The sequence below is a fragment of the Mesoplodon mirus genome, assembly GCF_964341445.2.
Source record: "Mesoplodon mirus genome assembly, chromosome: 8".
NCBI classification, from domain to species: domain Eukaryota; kingdom Metazoa; phylum Chordata; class Mammalia; order Artiodactyla; family Ziphiidae; genus Mesoplodon; species Mesoplodon mirus.
In genome coordinates this window covers 8,418,533-8,443,118 of record NC_138984.1, presented here as the reverse complement: position 1 = coordinate 8,443,118, position 24,586 = coordinate 8,418,533, and the positions used below count along the sequence as shown (strand labels likewise).

At 45.7% G+C, this 24,586-nt stretch overlaps 1 protein-coding gene across 2 annotated transcripts in view; it reads left to right on the top strand.

Annotated features, from left to right (window-relative positions):
- ARMC9 (armadillo repeat containing 9) overlaps positions 1-24,586 on the top strand; it is a 143,453-nt gene that overhangs the window by 104,818 nt on the left and 14,049 nt on the right. For both annotated transcript variants that reach the window (XM_082631085.1, XM_082631084.1), the window contains exons 20-22: positions 7,474-7,578; positions 18,168-18,283; positions 23,106-23,242. In XM_082631085.1, the coding sequence (XP_082487211.1) occupies positions 7,474-7,578; positions 18,168-18,283; positions 23,106-23,242 (358 nt within the window). The remainder of the gene's footprint in view (positions 1-7,473; positions 7,579-18,167; positions 18,284-23,105; positions 23,243-24,586) is intronic.

Sequence of the window (24,586 nt, the reverse complement as noted above, 5' to 3'; positions counted from 1 at the left end):
CCACCTAGAATAAGTCGAATCCCCTTTTCCTAAGAAAGCCCATCCTGGGGTGACAGTGTCTAGTGGTGGCAGATGGCACTGACTGGGTGGTGAAGAAAGCCCGGGAGACAGGACTGCGCCCTGGAACAGCCCTACCCAGAGGCAGTCCTCACGGGAATTTGGGCCTTCGCATCCCTTGGAAACCGACGCAGATAAACCAAATTCACAAAAGACTGGGGCATCCAAAATGGCTGGAAGTTTGTTTGAAAACAAGGACAGGCACTTAACGTTTGCTTTCTCTTCCTGTTGGCAAGTTTAGAGGAAGCAAATCACATGTGGTTGAGTGGGTGAGGAATCAGGAGAAGGATTGGTTAGATAATCTCAGGGACTCTTGTCACCCAGGCGTGCAGGCCTGGGGCACCCCCTCCGCCCTGAGACTGGACGGGCATGGGATGGGCATCTCCTCCAGGGCCCCTCCTTCCTGCCATCTCACTTCACAGCAGGCCAGCTCCCTTCACACGGACACATTCTTTCCTTAGTTTCTACCTCAGTCAGGTGACGGTCTGGTCTGTTTTGTATTGATCTTTATAATTTAACCTGCAAAGGACAGTGTAATCTCTGAAGTCCTAGCAGGGAGTGGGAAAGAGTACCGCAGCTTCCCCGGTACCATGTACGTCGTTCAGCTGGCATTTGATTAGACACAGACTCGAGACAGCTCATATATGCTATTATTTTGTTTTTAACTCCTCTCTTTTTGTGTATTTGAAAACTTTTTATTTTGAGATAATTATAGATTGACATAACAATAGAGAAAAACCTTGTGTACCCTTTACCCAATTCCATCCACTGGTAGCATCTTGCAAAGCTACAGCATAACAACAACCAGGGTATTAACACTGATGCATTCAAGAGCCAGAAGATTTCCATTACCACGGGGTCCCTTTACAGCCACAACTCCCATTTCCTCCTTAAAATCTGGCAACCACTAATCTGTTCTCCATTTCCATAGTTTTAGCATTTCAAGAACGTTGTATAAGTGGAATGATATAGTATGTAACCACTGAGGATTGGCTTTTTTCACACAGCGTATTTCACTGGAGATTCATCCAGGCCCCCGTGTGTCAATAGTTCATGGTGTGGGGCTTCCCTGGTGGTGCAGTAGTTAAGAATCCACCTGCCAGTGCAGGGGACATGGGTTCGAGCCCTGGTCCAGGAAGATCCCACATGCCGCGGGGCAACTAAGCCCATGCGCCACAACTACTGAGCCTGCGCTCAGAGCCCGCGAGCCACAACTGCTGAGCCCGAGCACCTAGAGCCTGTGTTCCGCAACAAGAGAAGCCACCGCAACGAGAAGCCCACGCACCGCAGGGAAGAGTAGCCCCCACTCGCCGCAACTAAAGAAAGCCTGCGCACAGCAACAAAGACCCAACGCAGCTAAAAATAAATTAATTAAATAAATTAATTAAAAAAAATAGTTCATGGTGTGGTTAGACCACAGTTTGTTTAACATTCTCCTGTGGAAGGACATCTGTTGTTCCCAGTTTTTGGTTATTACAAATAAAGCTGCCATGAACATTCATGTACAGATTTTTGTGTGACAATGTTTCCATTTCTCTGGGATAAATGCCTAAGAGCATAATTGTTGGGTCATATGTAGTTCCACGTTTAGCTTTTTAAGAAACTGCCAAGCTGTTTTCCAGAGTGGCTGTACCAGTTCTGTGTTCCCACTAGCAACGTATGTGTGATCTACTTTCTCTGCATCCTCACCAGCATTTGATGTTATTACTGTTTTTAACTTAGCCATTCTGATAGGTGTGGAGTGACTCACTGTGGTTTTAATTTGCATTTTCCTAATGCTAGTGATGTTGAACATTTTAATGTGCTTATTTGTCATCCACATGTCCTCTTTAGTGAAATGTCTCTTCATATTTTTGCCCATTTTCTAACTGGATTGTTTGGGGGTTTTACTGTTGAGTTTTGAGTATTCTTTCTATATTTTATATATTTAGATACTAGTCCTTTGTCAGATATGTGGTTTCCAAATGTTTTCTGCCAGTCTATAGCTTTTCTTTTTGTCCTCTTAACAGGGTCTTTCACAGAGCAAAAGTTTTTAAATTTTCAATAAAAATCCAATTTGTCAAGTTTTCCTTTTTATGGATTGTACTCTTGGTATCAAGTATAAGAACGCTTTGCCTTGCCATGGGTCCTGAAGATTTTCTCCTATTTTTTTCTAACAATTTGATAGCTTTACATTTAAGCCCATGGTCCATTCTGAGTTAATTTTTATATAAGATGTGAGAATTAAAGTAAGGTTCTTTTTTCTTCCCATGCATGTCCAGTTGCTCCGGCACCACTTGTTTTTTTTGTTTGTTTGTTTGAATAACAATGGCTGGCATTTATTGGTCATTTACAGTGTATCTGGCACTTTTCTAATGTACAGTTTTCAGAAGCGTCCTGTGAGTTAGATCCTGTTATTACCATGATTTTACATATAAGGAAACTGAAAGGTAGATGGAATAAACTGTACAAAGTCCAATGGCAGATGATCATCAGAGCCCATGTTTCTAGCCTATGTGCTCTACTATTTCCCATATAGAATATTTTACCTTCTCTAGTATTAAGATATTTTATGATAATTTTAGATTTTAAAAGTTTCCCCAGTGATAATTTACTTTTTCACACCAAGAGATCTGTTCCAGGGCTTCCCTGTTGGCGCAGTGGTTGAGAGTCCGCCTGCCGATGGGAGGGGCACGGGTTTGTGCCCCGGTCCGGGAGGGTCCCGCATGCCGTGGAGCGGCTGGGCCCGTGAGCCATGGCCGCTGGGCCTGCGTGTCCGGAACCTGTGCTCTGCAACGGGAGAGGCCACAGCGGTGAGAGGCCCGCGTACAGCAAAAAAAAAAAAAAAAAAAAAAAAAGAGATCTGTTCCAGTTTGCAGCAATCTAGTCAATAATTCAAAATTTTCATTATTGAATCTTGGGGCAGCACCACTTGTTGAAAAGACTGTCCTTCCTCTGTTGAAATGCTGTCTGCACCTTTGTCAAAAATCAGTTGGGCGTATTTGTGTAGGTCTGTTTTGAGGTTCTCTGTTCTGTCCAGTTGATCTATATCTCTCTCCCTCTGCCAATACCACACAGTCTTGATTCTGGTTGCTATATAATGTCAACTGGGGAAAAAGTGCACAACCTAAAAGTTGAGAGTTATGTTTTATTCAGGGGCTTTACTGAAGACTGTAGCCTGGGAGACAGCCTCTCAGACAGCTCTGAGGGACTGTTCCAAAGAGGTAAGGGAGGCACTGGATATAATAGGAGCTTTTGCTGGGGAGGAGAATGTAGTCGAACATCAAAAGATTACTACTAATCACAAAAAAACAAAAAAACGGACATCTCAAGTTAATGATTTTAGTGCTTTTCAGTGTATGGGAAGATGCAAGAGCCTGGGCTCATTGAAATTACCGTTTTGATATTCATCTTAACTATCTAGGGCCAGCACCCTGGTTTTTTCCATCCTGAATTCCCCTCAGCGTGCGCCAGCAGGGGTGGCTGCAGTGGCTGATGACTTTATGGCCACAGCATCCTTTGTTTGCTGAAATGGCAGATGACATTCTTTGCCTACAATAATAAGTCTTGAAATCAGGTGGACTGATTCCTCCCACTTTATTCTTCTTTTTCAAAATTGTCTTAGCTATTCTAGTTCCTTTGCCCCTTCCATATAAATTTTAGAGTAGTCTTGTACCCATCTACAGAAAAATCTTGCTGGGATTTTTATAGAAATTACATTAAACTTGTATATCAACTTGGGGAGAATTGACATTTTAACTATGTAGGATTTCTAATTCATGAACAAGTTAATGTCCTTCCGTTTATTTAGACCTCCTTTGATTTCTTTCTTTAGTGCTTTGTAGTTCTCAGCATACAAGTCCTATACATGTTTTGTTAGATTTACACCTAAGTATTTCTTATTTTATTTTTCTTGTGTGTGTATAAGCAATTGTAAATTATATTGTATTTTTAATCAGAGTCTTAATTTAAGACTAGTATGTAGAATTTGATTTTTGTATGTTTATCTTATATCCTGTGACCTTGCTGAACTCACTTATTAGTTCTTCGAGTTTTGGGAGGTCAATTCCTTGGGATTTTCTACATAGACAATCATGTCATCTGCAAGTAAAGACAATTCTATTTCTTCCTCTCTGATCTGTACGCTTCCTATTACCTTTTTTGCCTTCTTGCTCTGTCTAGAACTTATAACACTAAGAATGGTGAGAGTAGAAATCTTTCCCTTGTTCCCAGTCTTAGGGGGAAGGCATCCGGTCTTTCACCATTAAGTATAATGTTAAATACAGGTTTTCTATAGATGTTCTTTATCAAGTACCCCCCATTCCTATTCTTCTGAGTTTTTGGTCATGAATGGATATTGAATTTTGCCATGCTTTTTCTTCATCCATTAATATGATCATGTGATTTTTTTTTCTTCGTAAGCCTGTTAATCTTGTGGATTACAATGACTAAATTTTAAATACTGAACCAGACTTGCATCACTAGAACAAACCCCACTTGGTCATTGTATATAATTTTTTTAGCATATTGATCTGTTGGTCTATTCTATCTGCCTATATTTTGTTAAGGATTTTTTTTTTCATTTTCCTTTAACTTGGTTGTTAAGGATTTTTGCATCTTTATTTATGATGGATATTTGTATTCTTTTTATAAAAGTACTATCATTGTCTGGTTTCGGTACCAGGGTAATACCAGCTTCATAAAATGAATTAGGAATTATTTCTTCCTCTTCCGTTTTTGGAGAACATTGTGTAGAATTGGTGTTAACTTTTTTAAACGTTTGGTAGAATTCTCCAGTGAAACCCTGTGGGCCTGGAGACTTATTTGGGGGAATTGTTAAATTAGGAATTCAATTTTCTTAATAATTATAGGATTATTCAAGTCATCTGAGAGGCTTTGTGTTTTGTTTTGTTTTTTTTCTGCGATACGCGGGCCTCTCACTGTTGTGGCCTCTCCCGTTGCGGAGCACAGGCTCCGGACGCGCAGGCTCAGCGGCCATGGCTCATGGGCCCAGCCGCTCTGCGGCATGTGGGATCTTCCCAGACCGGGGCACGAACCCGCGTCCCCTGCATCGGCAGGCGGACTCTCAACCACTGCGCCACCAGGGAAGCCCCAGCTTTGTGTTTTTTATCTAAGTTGTCAAATTTATGTACAGTTGCTCATAGTAATCCCTCTTATCCTTTTTTTTTCATTTTTTAAAAACCTTTTATTTATATAAGTGTGAACTCTACCTGTGTGGATTTCTACCTGATAATCCATTAATAATCCACATTTATTTTCATGCTCACATTGTCCCCATTTGGCCAGTGGAAGCCCCACCAAGTTAGCTCTCATGCATTATATAATTTAATTGTGCATTATTTGTTACAAAAAAATTGAACTAATATATCTTTTCAAACAGTGAAAAAGAACAAAAAGTGACAAGGGCCTAAGAGAAGACAGTGGCAAGTAGAAAAGAAATTTAGAAGTATATAGGTGGCAAAAGTGTGATGATTAACTTGGTATGGGCCTATTATCCTTTTGATGTCTGCAGGTCTGTAGTGATATCTCCTGTTTCATTCCTGACGTCGGTAATTTGTGTCTTCTTTTTCTTTGTCAGTCTTGCTACAGGTTTGACAATTTCATTAATCTTTTCAAAGAATCAGCTTTTAGTTTTACCAGTTTTCTCTGTTGTTTTTCTGTTTTCCTTTTCATCGATATCTGCTCTTCTCTTTATTATTGCCTTCCTTTTGTTTGCTTTAGGTTTACTTTTCTATGTTCTTGAGACTTCCTGTTTTTTTAATTTGTTTCAAGAATGTTTGTGATTGCTCATTGAAGCCTTTTTATGATGGTCGCTTTAAAATTTTTTCAGACAATTCTAGCATCTCTGTGTCTTGATGTTGGCATCTCTTGATTGTCTCTTAATTCAGTTTGAGAGCACGCTGGTTCCTGGTATGATGAATGATTTTTTATTTAAACCCAGATATTTTGGATACTATGTTATGAAACTTTTGTCTCATTTTAAACCTTCTCTTTTACCTGGCTGCTTCTGACACTGCTGTGGCAGAGGAGCTGGGGCTCCTCCTCATTACTGTTCCGTGTGGGTGGAAGTCCAGGGTCTGCAGTTGGCCTCTGTTGACACCCCGGGGAGTGGGAGAGGAGACTCCTTGTTACTGCAGGACAGGGGTGGGAGTTCTCCATCCCTGCTAGGCCGCCACTAACACCTCCCTGACTGGAAGAGGTGGTAGGAATGCCTTGTTACTGCCCCCCACATGGCCTCCCCGACACCACAGGAACGTGGTGAAACGTGGCAGTGGTGAACGTCTTGAGTCTCCACCAGGCCTCCTCTGACAGCGTCCCTGGTTGGGGGGCAGGGACATCTCATTACTGCAGAGTCAGGGTGGACGTCCAGCTTCTCCACCTGGTCTCTACTCTCCCCTCCGGGTAGGGGGGCTTCATTACCGCCCAGCAAGGACAAAACTCCCCCTCCCTACGTGTCCCTCTGTGATATCACCCCGGTGGGGGTTACTGGGGTGCCTCGTCACAGCCTGGTAGGGGAAGAAGTCTCAGCGCCCTGATGCCCTTGCTGGTGTGGTTGTGGGTGGGATGACAGTGTTTGCTTCGGTGTTTGGTTAGTGTCTAAAAGTTCCATCATGCTGGGCTCCCCGTTTCCTGGTTCTTTGGCTAGACGGAGTAGGCTTTGGGGGACTTTTTTTGTCTTCACCATGCTCGTTTCTGGGACGCTGGCTTCTTCAGCGCCAAGTCGGGAATCTCTAAGGCAAAAAGTAAACCCAGGGGACTCACCACCTTTTATTCCTTGTGTTTCAGGATACCCAGCCAGTGTGCCCCCTCCTCTCCGCCTCTCAGGGTCTCATATTTATTTTGTACGTAATGTCCAGTGTTTTGGGTTGTACTTGGTGGGAAGAACAGGGAAAAATATGTCCACTCCATCTTCCCAGAAGCAAAACAGTTTTTCTCTTTTTGCTGAGTCCTCTTATTGACTGTAAACTGCGTAAGACGAGCAAGCCTATAACATACAGTTTTGTATCCTCTGTAAGGCCTGTGCACATGGAGGTGCTTAGTAGTATTTGTAGACTGGCTGATTTGGCTGTTCACGTGGCACCTTGACCTCACAGAGGAAAACATTTTGAGGACTGTAACTAGGAGAGACCATTCAACAGCACCTTGTTGAACCCCTTCCCACCTGTGGCCGTGGAAGTGTTCATTAGCCGCCCAGCTTCCTAAAGAGGTGGGTTGGCATTTTCCCTTTCATCTTCGCGGAGGTTGTGAGCAGAGGGCACACGGCCCTGGAGAACCTTTGAAATGCAAACCCATGAGCCACTGCTGTTGGGCTAAGGTCTTCCCATTTCATGAGGTGCCCACTTGGGGAGCCGCCCTCTGGGAACTTGCAGCGAGGGAGGGGTCCAGAGCGCTCACCCCGTGTCTCCTTTGAAACAGGAGGACCATGACACTATGGAAGCCGAGCTGGACAAAGATGAACTGATCCAGCCCCAGCTTGGAGAGCTCTCAGGCGAGAAGCTTCTGACCACGGAGTACTTGGGAGTAAGTACCGTGTGAAGGGTGTGGGGACCCCGAAATAGAAAGGAGAGATGGACCATTGATGGACTTAGCATTTGCAGTAACACATAAGGATTTGGTTTGGTCTGTTATGATACTGTGTTTATAAGATATGCGTCATCCAGCTTGCTTCCAGGGGCCCTGAAGTGCACAGCGGCCCTAGTTACTATCCTAAACAGGCCCGCTGGTGGACAGAAGGCAGTTAGAGTATAACTAAAAGGCACACCCCAGAGCCTTCGTGACATCTGAGGGTAAGCCCGTCCTTAGTAGTAATCATCTACCCGTCCAGCGTCTTGGTTTTCTTGTGCCTTATCCGTGAGAAGGGAAGACTGCTGCAGGTTTGTCAGCACACAGGTGATGGCCGAAGCCATCCGAGCAGGTGAGGTCGCCCACTGAGGGAGGTGGAGGGTGGAGAGGGAGGGAGGGCGGGGCTGAGGGCAGGGGGTGAACCAGCATGTCAGGCGCAGGAGAAGGAAGACGGGCCCCTGAGAAGGACAGAAAGTGAACAGTCAGAGAGGCTTGAGGAGAACCAGGAGAAAGCAGTGCCACGGAAACCAGGAGGGAGGGGTGTTTCCGGATGGGCTGAGCGGTCAGTCAAAGCACCAAGAGGCCTGTGGAGTCACACGTCTGTGAGGGGCCACAATCTGAACTCCCCGACGACCCCGATGCTCTGGGAACGCCTTGCTACCACCCACCAGCTCGATAGGGAAGAGTGTGAGTCAGGGGAGCTGCCCACCGGCTGGGAGAGGATGGCGGCGTCGAGGGCCCAGGTGCCTCGTGGAACCTTGATCAGAGAACACATGGGTGAGCAGGTGGGATGCCGCAGGGTAAGGTGTCTGAAGGGAGCAGCAACTGCACAGGATGAGGCCAGTTCAGACCGAAGCCCCGTGACAGATGGCTGAGCACATAGGAGTGAAGGCCATTGGTATTAAAAGGAGCTCCTGGAATTTTGAAGCTGGTGGTTGACCGGGTCGGTTACATGGACCCTGAAATCTCCTCAGATTGGGCAGGTCGGTGTTGGAGCTGGGAGCCAGATGCTCAACAATCGAAGCAAGGACAGTGACATGGGAAGGAAACAGGTGGCGGGTACAGGTGGCGTGAGCCTTTCCAGGGGCAGAAAGCACCTGTCCATTCCCATTGCTGCCCTGTCCAGGCCCTCATCACCTCACCCTGGGCACTGGTCTCCCTGGTCACCTGGGCCTGGTCTTCCTCTTTGTTCAAGGAGTTTCCAGGGGCCCCAGGCTGGAGTCAGTATATGCTGGCAGAACTTGAAGTTGGAGGACAGCCAAGGGCCCAGTCATGGGGACACTGTCGGCGAGGGTTTTGGAGTTTGCTCTGCATGAGCTGGGAAGTTGTTGGAGGGCGCACAGCAGGGGAGGACTCAGTTTGACTTACGTTTTACTATATTAACTTCTATTGTCACTCTGGCTGCTTTGTGGAGAATAGACCGTATGGGGCAAGAGTTAAAGAAGGGAGGTGACTTAGGAGGCTGGGTGACCACCGGCCCCCAGTCATGGACAAGTGCCTATAGCCCGCCACTGTCCCTAGAAACAACTCAGGGATCAAAGGAACCTAACTGACTGCGGAGACTCCATTACGTTAAGTCAAGTGGGGAGGTAGGTGCTTGAGAAGGGACGGAAGTGAGGCCATCCGGGTTCCGAACTGCTGATGGAAGTCTTGAGCCCTGACTAGGCCTTTGCTTCCCTTTGGAAGAACACTGGCTTTGTCAGGGAAGGACTGAGCTCCATTTGACAGGACATGCATTTTTTTTTCAATTTATTTATTTTTTATTTTATTTACTTTTGTCTGTGTTGGGTCTTCGTTGCTGCACGCCAGCTTTCTCTAGTTGTGGCGAGCGGGGGTGACTCTTCCTTGTGGTGCGCGGGCTTCTCACCGCGGTGGCTTCTCTTGTTGCGGAGCACGGGCTCTAGGCGTGTGGGCTTCAGTAATTGTGGCATGCGGGCTCAGTAGTTGTGGCTCATGGGCTCTAGAGCGCAGGCTCAGTAGTTGTGGCACACAGGCTTAGTTGCTCCGCGGCGTGTGGGATCTTCCTGGACCAGGGCTCGAACCCATGTCCCCTGCACTGGCAGGCGGATTCTTAACCACTGTGCCACCAGCGAAGCCCTGGATGTGCATTTTTAAAAGGAAGATTCTCATGCTTCGTGGGCAGGTGGTGAGGAAAACAGAAGGCAAGTTGGTGGGGCTTCTCTGGAGGATGGTGGCGAAGCTGTCGAGAACTCAGCCCTGAGATGCTGGGACTTCCCCACAGACACCACTGCACAAGCACGTGAGGGTCAGCAAGGATGTTCAGACAGAAACCCCAGTACAGCCCCTCCGCTAAATAGCTTTTAGCACCTCTGCGCAGTGAAATACCGTGGGTGAGATCTTATGTTGATACGGTGAAGATTTTTAACAGCAACAACGAAAACAAGACACCGAACGTGCTGAAACTACCCGTTTAATCTTGCGGTTTGGTGAGGCACAAAGGGACAGAGCTTTCAAATCAACCAATAATCCAGCTTCATGGCATCCAGAAATGGTGTCATTTTACCCTAGCCTGCAGTTCTAAATCCCCTTAATGCATAGGTGCTGTTCTTTTACCAGAAGGAAGTATTTAGAAACGTTCTACACATGCTTGTTTATCTCATTGGCGTCAGTTACTTTTCGGTGGCGATGTGAGTGGTAAGAATGAAGTACAGAAAGCATTCGTTATAGGGACGTGAAGACCAAGGTTATTCGTTTCCTAGGGCTGCAGTAACAAATTACCATAAACTGGATGGCTTAAAACCACAGAAATGTGTTCTCTCACCACTCTGGAGGCCAGAAATCCACAATCAAGTTATCAGCACAGCCACACTCCCTCCGAAGGCTCTAGGGGAGAATCTTTCTTGGTCTTGCACCTTCTGGCGGCTCCAGACCCTCCTTGGCTTGTGGCTGTGGAACTCCAGACTCCGCCTCCTTCTCCTCTTCTCTTTGTGTTCTCTTATCTCTTATGACACCCTTCACTGGATTTAGGATAATCTAGGATGATCTCTTCATGTCAAGATCCCTAATGTAACTACAGCTGCAAAGACTGTTTATCCAAATCAGGCCATGTTCACAGGTTCCCGGGGTTAGTACATGGACAGATCTCTTGGGGGCCACCATTCGACCCACTAGACCAGGTCACCATAGGATCTCATGTGGAAACCCTTTAAAGTTTTATTAGAGAGCTTACTGTTGAGCAGTAAGCGCTGAGGTTATAGGCGTACCGCCCATTTTGCTGTCTTTGTTTGTTAGACTCCTCAGCTGCCCTCAGTCACCCAGTCTTGATTTGAAATTGACAGCCGGCCAGCGCTGTGAGCTCACCTCACCTGCCCACCTTTGGCTCTGGTGGTTCACATGGGGGTTGTGCACTCACACCTGCTAACTGCTTGTGTCAAACGAGGGAACCTGCCAGAGATAGAAGGTGTTGCATTTCACTAGGGAATGTGCACCCCAGATATCACAATTCACGCCTCCCATTCTGGTGTACTAGGTAGATTGTAGATTTTTCAAGATCAGTGGAAAGCTGTTGACTTTTAGAAACTTGTATTCAAAAATTTTTCATTGAACCTGTGCCATTTGCCTAACACACAACAGAATGCTGGCAACGTTTCTCAAGCTGTTATCTTCCAGACGTTTACAGGTGACACAGAGCAGATAAAACTGTGCTGTTGATGAGGGATGGAGGGTCAGGGGGTTGACGGGTATCGTCCTGTGACGTCAGAGCTGGCCGTCGAAGGTGGATTAAAGTAGAGTCTAGGCCCCAGCCCAGACCTCCTTACCATCATCCCGGGAGCGGTAATTGTACACACCAGTGACTTACAAACTATAATACTAGTTAGGGCGTGAGGGGGGAGGTGCAGTGAGGGAAGCCTGCCAGGGTGTCGAGGGGATGGAAGGGAGCCCTTCCCAGGATGCCTGGACCCATGGCTCCCCGCTTGCTGGGCATTGATGGCCACCCCGCGCCCTGCAAGGCCACACTAGCTGCCTGTCCTCACTCCCCCAGGTTCAAGCAGGTAGCGCCTGCGCACTGCAGAGCCCGGGCCATGAAGAAGCTGACGACCACAGGGAACTCAGGGAAGGCTTGAGCAGAACAAGCCACTTTTCCTGGGCTTGCTTGAGAGTGGTGGTGGTCACATCAAATGTATCCGTTCGGGCTTCCCTGGTGGCGCAGTGGTTGAGAGTCCACCTGCCGATGCAGGGGACACGGGTTCGTGCCCCCGTCCGGGAAGATCCCACATGCCGTGGAGCGGCTGGGCCCGTGAGCCATGGCCGCTGAGCCTGCGCATCCGGAGCCTGTTCTCCTCAACGGGAGAGGCCACAACAGTGAGAGGCCCGTGTACGCAAAAAAAAAAAAAAAAAAAAAAAAAAAAAAAAAATGTATCCGTTCACTCATAATTCTGGTGAAAAACAGCACCCTTTTGTGTTTCTTCTTCAGGCCGTGGTCAGCAGCAGGTCAAGATTGATGACTTGCCAGCTTCTCCTTGCTTGGTTATTTCTAAAGTATTTAGAATCATCCATATCATGCCAAATAATCACTTAGTTCTTCCTAAAAAGAGTGCCCTGATTTAAATACCTTCAGTACCCTGGGTAAAGGAGTGTAGATATTTATCATAGGATCTCAGTTTTTTTGTTTTTATTTTGAAGTTTAAACTTATTGTTCAGTTACCTTTAACAGTCATAGGCGTGCCTTAAATTAGTTGGGCTCACGTCCTGGGCCAGGCCCTGTGCTGATTGCCTCACACATCTGATTCCATTTATTTAATCCTTCCAACAAAGGATGGGGTAAATTCTGCTCGTATTGCGTGTCATAGATGAGGAAGCTAAGGCTGGGAGCGTTGAGGAGCATTCTCAGGTGTTACCTGAGCCTGCTTGCTGTTTACCACTAAGCTCTGCTGCCTTCTGGGAGAACTGTTGATTTTCCAGTGAATTCTGTTCCATATTTGAAAGTTTAGAGTCTCCAACTGTGTGAAATATTCAGAATTACTCTATGGTCCAATTTTTAAGCATAGACTCAGTTTGGAGGGGGAATGCCTGGTGTCAATGCTAGTCACTCCCTTTCCACACTTTCTTTTCTGCCAAGTTGGTTTGGAGATCTCTTAAAGGGCTGGTTAAAGCAGGGGTCCTGACCCAATCTTCAGACAGTCTGTGTGTGGGGACCTGGCCCCAGGAATCTGCATCTTTATTACAACCCTCAGTGGTTCTAAAGCCAGCATCTGGGCCATGGAAACATTGCCACGTGGGCAGACCTCAAGGTTAACGGGGCCTCAGCAGGGGAAATGAGTGCAGCGGCCAGGGGGCAGGACCAGCCCGCCGGAGACAGGGAAGAAGCTTGGGCGCCTGCGGCTGGCCCTGTTTTACTCACAGTGAAAACCAAAACCGGAGAAGGAAGGGCCTCAGTTTCCAGTTTTTCCTTTTTTTCTTCAAATTTGTCTCCACTTTGGGGTTTTTTTCTAATCACTTTTCAACCAATTATTCCTGCTCTGCCTGACTCTGATGATTGAAAAGTCACTTGGAACTAACTAAAAAGTCCATATTCCTATGTGTGAAAACACAACCAAACAAGCAGGGGAAGAATCCCCAACCCCCAAAGATTCTAAATCCTTTTCTTTTTCAGTTTGTTTCTGGGGTTCTTTTTTCTGATTGCAAAAGAAATACATGCTTATTACTGAAAAGTCAAAAGTAAGTACAGCATAAACAACCACCATAATAATTCTGTCCACCCAGAGATAACCACTGTTCCCTCTATTTTCCTTTCATTTATCTCTGCATCTCATCTTTCCTTTGTCAGTTGGTATTGAGCTCATCTGCAAGTAGCAGGGAATCCAGCCTTATCAGACCCCAGGCTCATCTCTTGCCTTCTTTCACCCAGCCCGTCAGAAGGGAAGATCCAGGTTTTGTGGGCCCTCCAGTTTACAGGGTTTTGCAGGCCTTCTTTAAAACAACGGAATACAAGGTTTAGGTATGAAAGTGAATAATTAGAATGAGACTAAGAAAAATAAATCACAGTCAAAGTCAAATTTTAAGAACTGACAGATCGATAACCAATAAGGACCTACTGTATAACACAGGGAACTATACTCAATATCTTGTAATAACCTATAATGGAAAAGAATCTAAAAGAGAATAGATATATGTATAACTGAATCACTTTGCTGTATACCTGAAACTAACACAACATGGTAAATCAACTATAGTTCAATTTTTTTTTTTTTAAGTAGGTAAAGGGAAAAAAGAAAGAACTGACAGGTATCACAAACAGAAAAATAATGTTTTATTAACTAGCTGCTTGCCACGTGCTTCATAGTTTTCTTTCCGGATATTTTTTGTTTTATAGTCTTTGATTGCCTCTACATATGTTGCAATGAGTTTGTAATATTTTCTACAGAGAAAGAAAAGAAAATTAGTCCTTCCTGTAATGTATTTGATCAGCTTTGTTTCTTTTTTTTTTTTTTGCGGCACGCGGGCCTCTCACTGCTGTGGCCTCTCCCATTGCAGAGCACAGGCTCCGGACGCGCAGGCTCAGCGGCCATGGCTCACAGGCCTAGCCACTCCGCGGCATGTGGGATCTTTCCAGACCGGGGCACGAACCCGTGTCCCCTGCATCAGCAGGCGAACTCTCAACCACTGTGCCACCAGGGAAGCCCCAGCTTTGTTTCTTATTATTGATAGAGTTGAAAATTTTCTTTTGGCCTCACATTTAGTTTTATGGTAATGCTGTGTAAATTTTTAGGATTGTTGTTAAATTTGAGAAAACCATCCTCAAACTTCTTTCATAAAGAAACTGGAAGATTTGGGGGCATTTCAAGTTTTCCTGTGCACTGACTCTTCATAAATTCTCTGATGATGTGTGGAATTCCTAGAAGCCACTTCCACACCAGGACAGCTAGCGATGGTTTGGCTATGCACAGAAGTGACTGGGAATCATATTTCCCACTAAACTCAAATTAAAGGTCACCCGGATTCAACGTCCTTTTGGCTAAGTTCTAAATTGCCTTTGGCCATTCCAACACCATGAGGGGGAGTATGGCAAGGGAAGTGAGAGTAGAAAGAAACAGCAGTTTTAAGTGACTGCAATTGAAACATGCTACTTCTGCAAATTTTACAAAAACCATATGAGCACATTGCCAGGGCTCTTTCTGGGTCTGTGAAGCTTTGGTTTCATTAGCTCCACGGGAGCTCTGCCTGGTGCATTGACCCTTCGTTCACATGCTTGTTGCCTCTTGGTCATAAGACGATGGATGCAGCTCCTGGCACAAATCATGATAAAGTCAGGAGGAAGTCAAGAGTGCAGTCCAGCCAAATCCACCCTCTCTACAGTGCTTTTCCCAAAGCTACTTCTGGCGTCCCCCACTTACTTTTTTTTTTTTTTTTTTTGGAGTATAATTGCTTTACAATGGTGTGTTAGTTTCTGCTTTATAACAAAGTGAATCAGCTATACATATACGTATATCACCATATCTCCTCCCTCTTGTGTCTTCCTCCCACCCTCCTCCCCACTTACTTCTTACTGGTCAGAACTGGGCCACATGGCCCCTAGCTGCAAGGGAGTCTGGAAAGGTGTTTTTAAGTAGACGCATTTCTGGGTCCACAAAATCAGAGGGCTGTTGGTCAAGAAAGAGAGAATGAGTATTAGGTGGCCAGCTAGCAGTGTCTCCTTCAGCTTCCAGGTTGTTTTCCATGTCTATAGATGGACATATTGTGGGCCTGTATTTTCTTACAAAAATTCATACTGCTCTATAGCATGTCATAATTGCTTTAAGTGATTCACCAATACTCAAAAACTAGTAAATGGGAAATTTTTAACCTAAATTGACATGTTGACCATCTTTTACTACAGAATAAATTACGTTCAGCTAAATCACATGCTGCATTTTTTTCTAATTGTGGTTAAACATGCTGTATTTTTTTAGTAGCAGAACCTTTTTTCAAGCAGCATCTCCATCCGTAACACAGATGGAAGCTGAGTTCCTTTGATGAGTAGTGTGGTTGTCAGGAACCCTTTCTCTTCTCTCCCAACAACACCTGAAGCATTTCTGTGGAAAGAGCACGTTGTTGGTAGTTACACTTTAAGACCTTTTCAGCCCAAAAAGGCTCCTTTGCAAACTGAGGTGCCCAGAGAGGGCCCTGGAGCCCTTGTGGGCCCCTCTGCGGCTCCCCACCTGCACAGTGGCTTGTGAGGTGAACAGGAAACAAGCCCTCTGGAAAGAGCTGCTCTGAGACACCGAGCGCCTAACACAGTCGTCCTGGGCCCTCACACCAACCCTGCTCACCAGAGACCTTTCCTCAGGCCTTCTGACGACACACCGGATGGTTCTGCCCACAGGCCTGACCCAGTTTCCTCATCCACTGGAGAGGACAAATACCACCCACCTTAGATTGTTTCTTAGGCCTGTGAAGTTTTAGGGAGATGGTGTGGCCGACGGGGTTTTCCAAAGGCTGAAACACTCTCAGATATGTGCCGTGTTCTCTCTCCTCTAGGAAGGAGCTGGGAGGGGTGAGCTGGGCGGGACAGTGAAACAGGGAGGAGGCAGGGGGCGTGGGGGGCTGGCAGCCCACACACTCGCTGTCTCCCTCTCCAGCGCCTAAGACTGAGCCTTCCTATCCTAGCCCTCTGTGGAAGGACCCGGGTGTCTGACTGGCATAATGGAGGGGGAAAGAGAAGCCCTGGGTGGTCCTAAGGTACTGTTGAATATTGGCCTGAAGGAACCTGCTCTGGTGATGGGGGCGGACATGTGAATTTGACCCTAGGTACTAGACGGGGACAGCGGGACAGAAGAGAAGTCGGAGGGGAAGCAGACAGCAGGAGTGAGTGATGGCAGTTAAAATAGCCTTCTTTTGCAAATTTCACAAGAGATATTAAGAGAAATGAAACTGCATATTAGTTCTTATTTGGGAGGCTTAATTATGTTCCATTTCCTCCAAGAGGGTAGGGGCCCCCCCGCCCCTCTCTCCTGCCTTTCTCCCCTTCACACCCCCTTCCCTCTCCCCCCACCCACTGACCAACCCCTCCAGCTGGTAGCTGTCCCCCACAGCACAGGTGAGGCCTAGCGATGCTCTCCCAGAGGAATTGGGCCTTTTTTTTCTTCTTCCTACCTCAAATACTAGATAAGCCCAAATAACTTTAAAGTAAAATCAGGAAATCAAAGACGTAATTCCAATTAAAAATTTTTCTTTAACTTTTTATTTGGAAATAATTACAGATTCATGGGAAGTGGAAAAAGTAGTACAGAGAGGTCCCGTGCATCCTTTACCTGGCATCCTCAGTGGTGGCTGTAGCATGTATTGAACCAGGAGATTGATGTTGGTACAGTCCACAGACTTCATTCAGATTTCACCAATTTTACAGTGATTTCTTTTTTAAACAGTTTTTCTTAATTATTAACATAATATAACCATATTACAGAAAACTCAGAAAATAGAGAGGAAAAAAATTTTTCTTGGTTCACTGTCCTATGTAGCCACTATAATCATTTTAGTGTTCATTTCCTTCCAGTCTTTTTGTGTACTTTTAGCATAATGGAAAGCATCATTTATGTACAATATTATAACCTGACTTAACAATGTTTTAAATGAACATTTTTCTTCATAACCTAGTCTTTATCATTGTACATGGCCATGTAATATTTCAAATGAATATGCCATATTTTACTTAATTATTCCCCTATTACTAGACAGTTAGATTGTTCCAGGTTTACTGTGTAATGATTTTGTTACATACAGCTTTATTTAACATCTTCCATATTTTGGATTCTCTCTCTAGGGTTTAACACCCAAGGATATGAACATTTTAATGACTCTTGATATAAAATGCCAAATTACTTTCCAAAAGAGCTGTCTCAAATTTCCATGCCACTGACATTTTAAACTATTGTCAGAAGTGGATGGGGTCATTTCTTTAACTGTCACTCACTTAATAATTGGAGAATGATACATTTTTTGTAAAATTGTAGTTTCTAGTTACTTATAAAGTTGATCATTTTTTCTTCTCTTTACTGGTGATACTTTTTATTTTGTGACTTGGCTGTTTGAATTCTTTGCCCAGTCATCTACTTAGTGTTTTACTTACTGATTTGTAAGAACTCTTTATCTAATGAAAATCTTAAGCTTTCATCTGTTATACATGCTGCAAATATTTCTTCCCAGTTCATTGTTTACCTGTTAATTTGGTTTATCATTAAATTACTGTGTATGTGGAAATGTTAATTTTTTATGAAACCAAATCTGTCTGTCTTTTTTCCCTTCTTACTTTCAAAAGTCAGTCCTCTCCAGGGATGTGATAAGTTACTATATGCAATTCTTTTCTTCTCCTTTTTCCATGGTTTGATTTTGTTTTTTTAATTTACACTGCTAAATGGTATAATATGAAAACCTAAGCAGATTTTCCCCAAAATTTTCTGTTTAGCTGAATGATCCATGTCATGATCCTTCCTCACTTATTTGCAAATCCTCTTATTACTATAGATTATTAAATGTAGTGAGTTAGCATGTCTAGGTCAGCTCTCAACTAGATGATTTCTCCAGCCCTGTTTCCTCTTTGCTTCCACCAGATCATGACCAACACGGGGAAGGCGAGGCGGAAGGGGGCGGCCGGCATGCAGTGGGGCGGCCCCGAGCCCCTGCGCCGGCCCATCACTCCCGGCGGCCACAGGACCGGGTACCCAGCGTAAGTCCGGGTACTAAAGGAGGCGGGGATTTACTTTCTTAAGCTTTGTTTTGATTAACTGCAGTGTAAGATGTACGTATTTTAAAAATTCAAAATAAAATTTCATATCAAAAGCATTTATCTCCTTATTATTTATCTTTTGGGGATTTTTTGAAAGGAAAGAGGTTGAGTCTCCCTCTTCCCCCCATGTCTCTCAGGGTCTCCAAGCCACTTAACAGCCTTTATCCAGGAGAAGGCTGGTGTTGGCCAATGTGATTCTGAAGGAAAGGACCAAAAGGAGTGGCGGGTCTACCCAGGAAGGACTCCTGTTCTTCTCTGCAGCCTCTCACCGTAGCACCAGGCCCTTTGCTGGGATGGAGTGTCACAGTTTAAGATGCCGTCAGCTTATTTCTAGATGACTCTGTAAAGCACCGATATGAATTTTTGGCTGCCAAGCCTTATTCCTTCTTCATAGCCTTGCTCCTACCCTGTTTATATAAACAAAACTAGTCTGGTTATCCAGAGCCTCTGGTCTCCCTGGGGACCTGAGGACCTGACCCCTAGGGGCTCTGGGGGAGCCCCAGGCCAGGCAGTCCAGCTTGGTCTGGACGAAGCCTCTTCCGTGGTCTGGGTGGCCTCTTCTCCTGTCCGGAGAGAACGCTGGAGAGAAACAGGTGCAAATAAGGGGATTATAGAGAGCAGGCGAAAAACCTACATTTATTCATACAACAAATAGTGGCCATAAGATATTTCAAATGAATATGACGTATTTTACTTAGTTATCCCCTACAGCGGGGCGGTTTGCTTATTTCCAGGTTTGCTCTATAGTAATCTGTAATGAACAACTCGGCACCGGGGATACAGCAACAAACAAAACACAGAAATGCCTGCCCTTGTAGATCTCTGTGCATGGATGCTGAGGACTCTGGAGCCCCAGCACCTGCTCTGGTGGAGTTTGGTTGCCCATCCAGGACCTGACCTGTAAATATTTCAGGGCCCATGCTGTGGATGGTGCTCTGAGATGTTTGATTTGATTTCAAAACTAGTTATCATGTGCTTCATATTTCAAGGTTTTTATTTTTAATTATTAATGTATAAGCTAATATCATGCCTTTTTCTCTTAAACCTACAACCAGTATTTTTTAACCTACAGAAAAGTTGGAAGAATTATTACAATGAAGAGCTTCCAGCTGTTAGCGTTCTGACACATATGTGCTGTCTCTCTCTCTCTCTCTCTCTCTCTCTCTCTCTCTCTCTCTCTGGGCATAATATATAATTTACACAAATACATATTTTTTTGCTGAACTGTTTGAAAGGAGGTAGCATAGTTTCAGCGCACATCTCCTAAGAATAAGAACATCCTTTTACCTAACCACATTATCACACCTGAGAAAGTTAACGTTAATTTAATAATATAGCATATAAATATTCCCTAATCGTCCCCAAAATGTCATTTATATCTGAGGGGTTTCGTGTTCATGTTTTGGATCCAGAACATAGCCAACTGTCAACTACTAGTAAATCCAGTTTATAAATGTAATATCTTTTTGAATGGAAGTAGTAAGAGGAATTAATAAAATTCATCTTGCTTAAGATGGGAAAGAGGACACTGAATCATCTTTTAAAAAAATTATTTTAAAATTATTTTTTAAAGTTATTAAAACCCCGGCTTCACAGAGAGGCAACAATAAGATAAGCATATTTAATCAGGAATATGGGCAAAGGGAATCTAATAAATACAAGATATAACCAATGGGCACAGTTAATTCTTAGGGGAAATGTTCTACCTCAAGGAGAGAAAAAGAGGACATTTTTCCATGCCTGGGGAGCACATGTGGCTGTCCCCTGACTTGTGGAAGTGGTCCCTGCTAGGAATGAGGGAACCTCATTTTCCTGAAATGATGGACCTTCCCACTCTTAACGAAGCAATCGCCCCATCACCAGCTCTGTCCGTCAGGCCAATTTAACAAACATTTATAACACATCTGTCTGCCAGTTGCTAGGGGTGCAAAAATAAGCGATGTGCTTCCTGCCCTCAGGAGCACACAGAGCAAGCCACCTAGTAGGGGAGAAAGACAGCGGCGGTTACGCGGTAAGTAGGTGATGACAGAGTGTAGGGGTTCCCCGCAGGCTGGCAGCACAAAGTTAACACTCAGCATCTCAGGTCAACTTCTTTAAAAAGGTTACATGACGCTCCATGCACACCCAACGCCCTCTGATAACCCAGTGATGCCGGATGTGTAGATAAATCAAGAATCTCAGTGATCTCGGGGACACTCTGACAATATGCATTACACACATTCCAGACACTAGTACTTTCGGAGTCAGTAATCCCACTCCAAGGATTTATACTGAGAAGTAATCAGATATTGACAGATACACACACACACACACACACACACACACACAAACACAAGAGTATTTATTGAAGCATTACTTATATAATGAGAAATAATCTAAATGCCCAAAGTAGGAAGTGGGTTAAATTATTAGCCACATAAAATAGTATTGAAAGTAACATTTCAGAAGAATATTTAATTCATAGAAAGAGCCTCCCAAGACGTTGCTAAGTGAAAAAGCAAACTATAAAATAGTGTGGATCTAGCCTGCTGGCCACATACAGTGATCCCAAGTTGTTTTTTAAAGTATATATTTGCATTTTAAAAAGAGTGAAAGATGTCAAATGTTAATAGGGGTTGTGTCTAGCAGGATATTCTGTATTTTCTATATATTTTCCTAATTTTTCATGATAAACACTGGTTTTAAAATCAAGAAAAGAAAGGTTGAAAATAACGAATACAGTCGCCCCTGTGTAATGCAGGACCCTCCATCACCCAGCATCCCTCCCACCTCCCCTCGGCCAGACCTCACCCTCTGTGGCCCCTAGATCCCCTCTCCCCCGGCACTGCCCAAACGTTGCAACCTCATTTAGCACCTCTTTTGCTCCATCTTCCACCTCCCTCGCTGCTTTCTTTCCCGAGGCCTTTCACCAGGCTCCATGTCTCCAGGCCTCCCTCGCCCTCTCGCCCTCTGGTTCCTTCCCTGCCCATCCTCCTCTCCCTTCACAGCCCACGTGGTCTGGCGGTGACGTCTGCAAATTAGTTTTTCCACCGCCCCAGGTGACCTCCCAGTTTCCAAGCCCGGAGGACACTCTGGCAGTTGCCCCACTGACCACCCCGGGGAGTTCTCCCACCTCCATCCCACGGCCGCTGTGGGCTGGTCCCCCGACTCTCAACCCTCTTCCTCCTAAAATACTGTGCCCTGCAGGTCCCTATTAAAGATCCCATCCCATCCTCCTGGTTCTCTGGTTTCCCTTACATGCTGCTGACACCCAAGTCTCTCCCTCCAGCCCAGACTTGCCCCCCACCCCCGTGCTAGATGTGTCCTCACACCACCCCCAGTTCAGCCTTTTCCGGATGAACACCACAGTCTTCTGAGCCCCCTGCTTCAGGGAGCGGCATTAATACCCCCAGACAAGCGAACAGGATCCCACCCCGGGTGCCCAGCCCTCCCCTCCCACCTGCTCTCCTGGCTCCGGCCCCTCCTCTCTGCCTTCCTGAGCAATTTCTTCCTCCCCGGGCTGGGCGCAGCGTCCAGGCCATGCTGCCTGCCACGGTGCACGCTCCACGACCACAGACACAGTGCTCCTTCTGCTACATCGTTGTGGAATCTCACTGCTGTGACTCCTGTTTCCCTTAGGGACCAAATCTAATCAAACCCTGGCCAACCAGGTCCTTCTTAATTGACACCCCCCAACCTCAGCCCTCGAAGCCCCACGTTCCCCAGGACACTGTGTGCATTTTGAGTGCACTAAATCTCTCTGTAACAAAGCAGCGCACATATATGCTTTTTCCTGCCCTGCCCGTTCATGGTGCTTGCTACCTCTGCCGGGAAATGTTCCGTCTTCGGGCCCCTGACAAACCCAAGCTCAGAGTTCAAGACCGGCTGAGTCTGTCTGTCTGCCTTTCTCTTACACACACATGCACACCACACACACACACACACACACACACACACAGAGGTTTTTCTGCCCCGCATGGCAGTTAGGTGTCTGCTTGTCTTTGCTGCTGGAACTGACATTCAAGAACAGCCGTTTCATGGGGTACAACCCTAGACAGAGGGGGGACAAGCCTGCCGTGCTGTGTCCCCACTAAGCCCTTGCTGGAGCAGGTGGCTGGTATCTCCTCGTTGAAGGGGAGTGAGTTCTGTGCTGCTGTGCGCACACTGCAGAACCTTCCTGGGGATCTGCTGTGAAGGCTGACGGGAGATGCCACCCCACATCCTACTTACCTCTCTGTGATGTGCTTGCCCAGGCCCCCTGTCTCTTGCAGGCGCCCACTGCATGTCTGCTGGGCCAATGAGTCTCCATCGACCCAGGTGCCAGCGGTAGGCGCTGCACACACCATTGATAGTGTTCCAGAGAGCAAGCTCTTCCCCAGTCCTGTTCCGGCCTAACTCTTGTTGTCACGGCTGACATGTGTCACGTCTTTTCTGATGGAATTCATCCCTTGGCTAATCTGCTTCATCCTTGGAAGAAAGCCCAGAAGATTGATACTTTAAATTGTTTGGTTGAAATGTCATGCTCCCGTGTCACCCAAAGCCAAAAGGTCTAACTCTGTGTTAGAAAAATAATAGCCATGTTTCACTGTAAATTTATAAGAGCTAACAAGAGTGAGGTAAGGGCACTTCCTATTTCTTAAAGAGATTCAATATCTGCTAATATCAGTTTAACAAAAGACTTCCAGGTACTTCCACTTCCTGTATTTTTTTGTGATGCTACACAGTAGTCAGCAGTCAAATATCTCCTATCTGTATTTATTGCTGTTTTCTTTTTTTCCTCCAGGCTGGAAGACCATCCCATCTCTCCCCAGATGGCCACACATGCCAGAAACAGCTGCCTCCCATCTCTGCCAAATGCCCACCTTCCAGTCTGCAAGGGGGTCATGCCTGGTGCTCCTGAGCCTTGCACTTCCTCTTCATGTAAGCATACTGGCAGCATGTGGGGGGCAGCTTTGGGCCTGGGGGCAGCTCTGGGCCTGGGGGCAACACTGGGACTGGGGGCAGCACTGGGCCTGGGGGCAGCACTGGGACTGGGGGCAGCTCTGGGCCTGAGTGCAGCTCTGGGCCTGGGGGCAGCTCTGGGCCTGGGGGCAGCACTGGGCCTGGGGGCAGCACTGGGACTGGGGGCAGCTCTGGGACTGGTGATGCCTGGACTCTTATGAAGCAGCTGCAGTTACAGACCCAGAAAGGCCTTGGCCTCCCACCTGGTCCTGAGAAGCCCCCTGAGCTCAGCCAGTGCCCCGTGTCGTAGAGGCCCACAGGCTTGCGACCACACAGCCAGACATGACCGTGGGCTTTTCCTTTAGACCCCCTTCTCTCAGAGCGCTGTGTCCAGTGCTCACATGTGCAAGCTTCTGAGCAAGATTTCTGACTGGGGAAGCTGTGTTTAATGTGAGATTTTTAAGTAGGAATCTCAGAACGATGTAGATCTTTGACCAAAACTTTGGTGCCCCAAACTCTTGTGCTGAGGTGGTCAGCCACGTGTTAGAAAGGCTGAATTGAGTCAGAAATGTGTGGCTAGGAGCAAAAACTACTGTGGGATCCAAACACATTTTGAAGTATCCAGTTGAGTTCATCAGAGACTGATGGGGGATAAATGTAGTTTTTAGATGCCAGAAAAAATATATGTGCTTTGAATTCGAAATGTACAAAGTTTTTTTTTTAATTTTCAAGAGGAAATTAAAAAGATATGAACAGATCAGATAAGACTGTAATATCCATTCAAATAGAAAAACAACAGAGGAGCAGGTCAGATTCCAGTGTGAGAAACATCTGCGAGCTTTTATCATCTGCTCACAGTTGGATTCAACTGCTCCTGATCCCCGATTCAGAGCAATAGATCTGTCGCAGCGCCAGAAGAAAGCCAGGTTATTTGGTTACCCCAGGAGAGGAGATCTCTTGATTATAAGTGGTTTTAGAGGTTTTGCCAGCTTTGATCATCTGTTATTTTACATGTGTTTTGTTAGAGCTGCAGACATTGCAGGCGTTAATATGCCTTCTCTAAAAGACGATTAGCTCAATAATTTATCCAGAGATCTCTGCTGCCGGGGTGGAAGTTTTAGGTGGTCTAACAATTTTTGCCAGTTTGACCTAATGCCACTGAGTTTTAAATGATTTCAAGTTCTATAGGCCTGGACTTCCAAAAAGTTGCATTTAGGCTAAACTTATTCAGCAGTAACATCCTTGTTTGACCCAAATGACCACCAGGGTGACCCTCTGTCTTGCACCGATTATAAGTGTGGTCCTGTCTTTTGGAACGATTTG